The sequence below is a fragment of the Cryptotermes secundus genome, unplaced genomic scaffold (assembly GCF_002891405.2).
Source record: "Cryptotermes secundus unplaced genomic scaffold, Csec_1.0 scaffold89, whole genome shotgun sequence".
Lineage (NCBI taxonomy): Eukaryota > Metazoa > Arthropoda > Insecta > Blattodea > Kalotermitidae > Cryptotermes > Cryptotermes secundus.
Genome location: NW_019725837.1, coordinates 104,098 through 112,353, shown reverse-complemented (window position 1 = coordinate 112,353; position 8,256 = coordinate 104,098). Strand labels below are relative to the sequence as shown.

At 38.8% G+C, this 8,256-nt stretch overlaps 1 protein-coding gene across 1 annotated transcript in view; it reads left to right on the top strand.

The window, feature by feature from the left end:
* Positions 1-331: 331 nt before the first annotated feature.
* The window catches only part of LOC111863519 (mRNA export factor), a gene marked incomplete at its 5' end in the record, with an annotated part of 17,655 nt that continues 9,730 nt past the window's right edge, over positions 332-8,256 (top strand). Inside the window, 4 exon segments of the mRNA XM_033751097.1 lie at positions 332-524; positions 4,139-4,231; positions 6,737-6,910; positions 7,519-7,590. Of these exon segments, the coding sequence (XP_033606988.1) occupies positions 342-524; positions 4,139-4,231; positions 6,737-6,910; positions 7,519-7,590 (522 nt within the window).

Here is an 8,256-nt window from a genome sequence, read left to right as displayed (position 1 = left end):
TCCCTGTCTTGACGGTCTTGACCGTCTTGACTTGTGTAAAATGATGGCGCATGATTTCAGATGTTTGACTTTTAGTTTCGGTTTGTGTCCTAAGGTTGTTCACGTGCGTTATAACAACAAGTGCTATTGAGACGTCATTTTTAGCAGTATCGTGCGGAAGTCTTTGTTTTAGGGTGCGTAATCTCATTGCGTGAAAATACGAAACTCATTGTTATGGTTTTGTAATTCGGTTTGTACGTTGTGAATTAAGCTAAATATACGTAGGTGATAGATTCATTGTGCATTCGTGAGAACTTTAACATACACATAACATTTCAGGTACTTCACCAGCATATGTCACAATGTTTAACCAAAGTACTCTAGGAGCATCGTCAGGTTTTGGGGCAACCACTACCCCATCATCAGCTAATCCGATGAAAGATTTTGAGGTTACTTCACCTCCAGATGATTCCATAACTTCGCTAGCTTTCAGCCCAGCCACGATTCAACAGAACTTTCTTATTGCTGGAAGCTGGGATAACAATGTAAGTTAAAGCAACTCTGAAGGTGCATGTAATTATTAAAAGCATTTACAGGTGTGGTGACTAGGCTACAGGCAGGGCGACTGAAGAATTGAGATTCGAGAGAGAGCTTTTATTTCCCACCATATCCAGGCTGGTACTGGGATTCATCCAGCCTTCTACCCAAAGCATATCTTGGCCTGTTACACTGGAAATAAAATGGCCAGGCTTGATTCTGACCATCCTGTTACCACCCAATTCAGTGCCAAGGTTAAGAATGCAATTTCCACATCTTCAGGACATGGTGGTTTATTAAGCACAGAGGCAGTTTTACTGTTTTTTTACTTTGAGTGTCATTACCAACTAAATTCATTATTTGTGTAAATGGGACATAAAATAGTTTGGGGAATGATGAAAATACAGTGTGTTTAATACACACATTAACTAGTACAAACAACAACTTCATGATATGGTTATCAGTAGCAGTCAGTTCTAAATTTAAGTTGTGTTTACATTTGTTAATTATAAAAGATCTGTTCTATGCTTCTCAACCCTTCTCACCTGTCACTGAATTAGAGATTTATTTAGTCGCTACTAGTCCTAACAGACTGATTCATCATTCCAAAGGTATCTGGGTACCATGCTGTAGAGCTATGCCCCCAGTGCTCAATATAATTCAAAGAAATACAGTGTTGGCACACATGAACTAAGATACTTAAATTTGATAGTTGTCTAACAGTATTCACACAACAGACAACAGTACAGTTTTCCCATTATGTAGAATTTAGTACATAAAAACAGAAAAATCTTTGTCACTGGTATTCCCACCTTGTTGTGGTGAGGGGATTTAACACTGTGTTGGTAATAGCATAGCTGATGGTAGAGTCTCTCATGCTGAACAGACGAAGGGGATGCCCTGAGTATGTGAAGTCAGAACAGGTTTGATCACATATATCATGAAATATTTTGTGGATCTATACATCGACTCCTCATATGCCCACATGGCATAGTGCTTAATTGGTTAAGCACAGGGGTAACTTTAATTTACTTCACTGATGCATATTGCTAGAATATAATAGACACATTTTTAAGATATTACATGTTACGTGGCCCAGCTCCATATTGGAAGTTCATCTTAACTGGGTACCTTCATGTGCTTTATTTGTAGGTACACTCCTCTGCCAGAACTTGAGGATGTGCTGTGTTGACTTTACAAGGATGACACTTTGTGTAGCTTCCATAATTTACAAATGAATATTTTTAAATGAAAAATGTGACAAGGATATGTCTTCTTTTCAAACTAGGGCAAAGGTTCTCCAAGAGCATTATATTATCTGAGAAGTATATATGTAGGTAAGTAAAAAAATTATCCGCACTCTTGTTTTTCCAGTCCATATATACACAAGTAGGGGTTGAACAAGTACTTCATTTTTCTACATAGTCTCCTTCCTTTTTGATGCACTTGGTCCAGCAGTCCAAAAGCTTGCGTATTCCCTCCACGAAGAAGGTTTTCATTTGGTCGCGCAACCATTTATGCACCGCTTCTCCCACTTCTTTGTCCGTAGAAAATCAAAAACCTCGTAAAACATCTTTGAGCAGCCCAAAGAGATGATAGTCGGAAAGGGCGAGATCTGGGCTGTAGGCAGGGTGTTCCAGCACCACGAAACACAAATGGTTAATGGTTTCAACAGTCTGGCCGTCCTTGTGTGAGTCTTCATTGTCATGCAACAACAACACTTTCTTCGACAATAGGCCTCGGCGTTTGGTGCGAATTGCTGGCTTCAGATTGTTGGCCAGCAAATCACTGTATCTTGCACTGTTGATCGTACACCCTTTATCTAGGTAGTCTTCCAGTATAGGCCTTTTTGAGTCCCAAAAAACGGTTAGCATCACCTTTCCCACGAAAGATTGAGTCTTGAATTTCATCTTCGTTTGAGATTCCGGGTGTTTCCACGCCATACTCTGGCTTTTGGATTCGGGCTCATAGTGATGAACCCACATATGAATTTCAGCCCCTGACACACCTTCCAATCAGAAATCAGATCACTATTCTTTGTTAATCAGTGGTGCACACTGCTAGCAGAGCGGCCATGTTTACACTGTCACAGCAACAAGGGAAATGATGCAATCAAGGTAAAACTTCGATCACATGACCACAGTAGTACCAACTCTAACAATGCATGCATAGGAGGCAGTGTGACAAACCTAAAGATGTGCTATGGAGAAAGTGCGGATAATTTCTGACTTACCCTTGTATATGGAGACTGCAGATAAAATTATGAGCCAGGATAGCTTAGGTGGTATAGTGATGGGCTATGGGCTGGACAGACAGTTTGATTCCTGGCAGGGGCAAGAGATTTTTCTATACTTCACAGCATCCAGACTGGCTCTGGAGCCCACCCAGCCTCCTATCCAATGGATATCAGGGACTCTTTCATTGGGGGTAAACAAGCTGGGGTGTGAAGCTGATCACTCACCTGCATCTAATGCTAAGGTCAGGACTGGTGGAGCTATACACCAGTTCCCATATGTCTTCAGGGCATAGTGCTTAATCATTAAACACAGGGACTCCATGGGTTTAGTCTGCAAGTGAACTATACCAACTGCCTCTGTGCTCTAGTGGTCAGAGTTCCTGGCTAGAGACCCAGAGGTCCCAGTTTTGATTCCCGGCTCTACCAGATTTTCTGAGTAGTGGGTCTCAGATGGGGTTCACTCAGCCTCACGAGGATAATTGAGGAACTACTTGAATGGAAAGGTAGCGGCTCCAGTCTAGAAAACCGACATTAACAGCTGTGGGGATTCATTGCACTGACCACATGACACCCTCTATTTGCTAAAGTTGGTACTAACTTCGCCAACAAGCGGCAGTCAGTCAGTCAGTTGGTAACACGGGAACAAATTTACTTTTTTTCTACCTTAAATTCATATAAAATTATTCACCTATTCTGAGACAATATGTCTAAGAATGAATTGATTGGATTAGAATAGGGTTTATTGGCAAGCTTGTGTAGATTTAGTTAGGCTGTTCCTCGAATGGTTAAGTAAGTAGAATATTAATGAAAAATGTTTTATAATAGAGTTAATTACTGAAGTGTACAGTATAGATGTAAGGTGACTGGTCTTGACAACTGAGGTTCATTCCTCACTTTGGCTCAAGGATAGTTATGATGATAAAGGCAGTCAGAGTGTGAAGTTGGTGACTCTGCCATTTTTACTTTCATTTTGCTATATGTCTTGATGGTGATGTTTACAGACCATGTCATAGGTAACTCTAGGAAGAATTGTTTCTCAAACCAAAATTCAGCCAGTGCCTCTCCTTGACCCCCCCCCCCTCCTCCTTGCATGTTTCTAGTCTGTAGGTTTGAATGTTTTGTAGGATGAATATATTAACTTGTATGATCTCAAATACATAGACTGGAAGGATGTGTATTGTATTCGTCTGGCTCAGGATAGGGACTGGTGGGAGGCTCTATTGAACATGGTCATGACTCTTCAGGTTCTGTAAGGTGCTGTGAACGTCTTGAGTAGTTGAGCAACTGTTAGCTTCTCAGGAAGGACTCAACTCCATAGAGTTAGTTTAGCTAGATAGAGTAACTTATGTAAATGTCAAGTGCAAATCATTTAATAACTTGTTTCAGGTTCGATGTTGGGAAGTGGAACAAAGTGGGAAAACTATCCCCAAGTCCATGCAGACAATGCAAGGTCCAGTCCTGGATGTGTGCTGGAGTGATGTAAGTAACAGTTTTTTATTGTGGAATGAAAGGTTTTGGAAGATGAAGTTACAGCTCATGTGTACATTTATGTTAGTCCTCCAGTGCTGTGACACTGATGTTGTGGCTGCTGTGCTTGTAGACCGTGTATGTTGCTGATATGGGTTGTGGTGATAGGGAAGATATTGGATAGCTCACAAGTGTTTATATAATTCACTCAGATTTATTTAATTTCTACACTTTAGTCGTTCTGTAGGCTAAATCAGTGATTTTGCCTGCAATATACATATTGGCAAACAGATGATGCAAACCAGCAAACTTCTTGTAAGTCACACATCTGCAGGTGCATTAAATGTTTAGATCTCAAGGCTAAAACCGAGTATGAGAGCGCTGCCAGACATTTGTAGAAGAAAAGATGCATTGGTGTAAACGATTTTTTTAACAATATAGGTATGCAAAGTTTATATGAACTTAAAACATACAGCTTTTCCGGATATAATATTAAAGAATCACAGCCAGTATTCTGTTTTCTACATCATTATCCAGTTACTTCAGAAGGTTTACAGATCATTGTACAAGTTTTGGGCATCTGTATATCACTTTTCATTGTACTGCACTACTTAATCTTGCATGATGTGTACAGCATTTCTTGACCAAACATCTTCAGGTGCTTATGTTATGAGCATGTGAAATGTCTTTGTTATAACATGTGTAACATATAAAATCCATCAACTCTTATTGCTATGTCAAATTTAATACTGTTTCTGAAACAGATCTATTAGCAATAAGGATTTAAAACATAAAAAAGTACATATTAAGAGAGTGTTTTTGCAGTCACGTCAGTGTAATGAAGGATTGTTACAGTTAAACATGTATAATATTTCTTACGATTTTAGTTCTTGTGACATTATTACCTTTTTATAAATAATGATCAGTTTCACACATTGTAAAATAAGATAGACATGGACCTTAATGGCAGCAACATGAATAGTTTAAAGAGGAAAGTAAACTAAATATATCTTTATATTTCAGTAGTACATTACAAATGATGTTTGATTGATAGTTTTAGTCCTTTGGGTACAGTATCCTGCTTTGTGAAGGAAAGATGTCTGTGCTTTTTTGAATTTATGTAAAAATCCCCATGTCAGATAAAGAGTCTAGTGCAGGCTGTGCACTCTCTGGATGTCAAGTGTATTCTGTGTATTGGTCCCATAGGAAGGACTGTCTGTGCCATCTTGTAAACTATTGTCAAGGTCTTTGCTCTAGATGTGGACCTCCACACTTATACCTCACAGAGAGATGGGGTCATGTTGGTCTATAGGTCATTTGGCACCATCATTCTGAAGATATCTGCTTTTTGGAGGGTACACCTGATGGGAATTGTAGGGTCCCCAGTTTTAACATGTGACCATACCGTAAGCAGATGAAGGTGCCAAAATGTGGTGTGTGCATCATAGTATAACATTAAGTGGTGTGGATGGATCAGTTCTGCAAAAATGGAACACTGTCATATCCCATAGAGAATCAAGTGTCAATGTACATACTTTTAAAGAATCATATTTTCTCTGGTCAGAAATGCTTGTGATGTTAAGTTAGTTTGACCAAAGATCATAAACTGGCAATTAAATGCTGAGCACCAGTCATGATCATACATCTCACTTGACACAAAATAAACTCTCCTAATCATACAGCATTGTTTAATAGTACAGGCTTTAAAGGAATATTGAATATTGTTTCATATCTGAGTTAAGGTAAAGGTATCCGTGCTTAACTAATTAAGCACTATGCCATGAAGGTGTATGGGGGAGTGGCTGTATGGATCCACATTTTCTTGATCTTGACACTAGTTGGAGGTGAGTGGTCAGCTTCTTGTCCCTGCTGCTTTACCCCCAGCCCCTGTTGCTGAAGCTTCTTTGGGAACGTTGTTGCCACAGGTGGGGTAAAGGTGGCTGCAGCGGCTCACTGTGAATCACCTTGTAGCAACTCTGAGGAAGCAGGTGAAACGTAGCCTCACCTTTCGTAGTTGAACGACTGCGATGTTCCGAAGTATGTTATTTTGAGCGCCACTCAGTTGGAGAACATGAGACTTATTACAGGGCTGTTAAGTGGGCCTTGGTTCCAGCAAGGCAGCCAAGAAAACCCATGACAAACTTATAAACATTCACACTTTATTTAATTCAGATATTTACATTATTAGTAACACTTGGATAGGACTGTATGTAGTCCTGTGCTATCCCAGCTCCATCATATCTGAGGTGTCTGTACAAGAAACAGTTAAATAAATGGGGCATTGATATTCTTGAGAAGCAAATAGTCGCCTACCTGATGAAGACATTCTGTGCTGTTCATGGAGCCTAAAGGTTTGCTGTGTTTACAAGTTCCCTGATATTGTATACTATGAATGAATTCAGAGGAATAAATATTGAGCTTTCTTCATCTGTGCATTTTCAGGATCATTTATATTTGTGAAGTACTATGGTTTTTGCCAATAATTCTGTTTTAATTGTAAGTTTTGTGCATTTACAGGATGGAACAAAAGTGTTCATGGCATCTTGTGACAAGATGGTGAAATGCTGGGACCTGAACAGCAATCAGACAATTCAGGTAGCAGCACATGATGCTCCTGTGAAAACTTGTCACTGGGTGAAAGGACCAACTTACTCCTGCTTAATGACTGGTTCCTGGGATAAAACTCTCAAAGTATGTCCTTTCACATAAGAGAAATCCTTACATCAGGGTTTAATACTGCTTTACAAATTATATTCTTTGAAACAGAGAGACAGTTTATGCATGTAACAATACTGTTTACTTTAATTATTTTTATATACATTATACATGTTGGTGCTCCTTAGAGGCATTTGCAACTCTGTGGAATGCTTGTAATATTTATTCAGTCCATCTGTACACATGAAAAGCAACTTAGGAAATTTTGGGCAATTTTAAATTTCATTTAGGTCAGACAATTTTAATGACCACATATTGTGAAGACCTGCATTCACATCTATGCATATCTTGAGCTTAATTTGCTAAATATTTATCAGAGTGAAAAAACTAACAGCTAAGACAGTCTCTCTGAGCTTTTGGGAGAACATTGCTGTATCACTGAATCAGAACAGATGGTTTCTGGTGTAATATGTTAATTATAACCACAATATTAATGTTCATTACCATTGTTATTGCTTTTGTAATTGTTATTTTCACACCATATTACACAATATCCTGTCCATGACCCAAGATAAGACCTTGTGCCTGTAGCTTTTCTTATATTAGCCTCACGAAAATTATATTTGCAATTGTTTGATTTCCAGTTCTGGGATACCAGAAGCCCAAACCCAATGCTGACAATCAATCTTCCAGAGCGCGCTTATTGTGCAGATGTTGTAAGTACTAAAGGGCTTTATATAAAATATGCTGTACATACACTCAACTCTCGATTATTCGGGATAATGGTGGGGATGGAAAACACGATTAACCGAAAACCCGGTTAAGACAAATTTTATTAAAAGTAGTACTGTAATACTGTACCTTCATAATACTATAGGCCTACCTGTATTTAAATTTATTCAACCTCATTTTTATGTCATCTCATGGCCTATTTAATACTTTTTTTACATTACACTGAAGCATGAATTAGTTATTTCAATCACAGTGTTCAACAACATCCAACACTTTTTACGAATATTCACACTTAACAGTTGAAAAAATTTAATATTGTCGTTTGCTTTTTTGCGGAATTTTCCTTTTTACGGATATCCGTATGAAGCCTACGTAATATTAGCTTGTCACTTAATAAACTCTTCTCTTCACTCTCAAGATAGTCTAGTAAGAATTCCAAATGATTAAGAGCAGCACCATGTGATACTTTCTTACCAGCAGCACTGTCCACCTCTTCCTCATTCTCACTTTCTTCCCGCTCTTGTGACTGCACCCCCACTTAACTTACGATTTCATCACTGCTTAACATTTCGAAGCCCGGCTCGCACGAGTTACTGTTGAATACTTAACACAACACGCTTCCTTTTACACCCTGACATTTTGCTAACGCA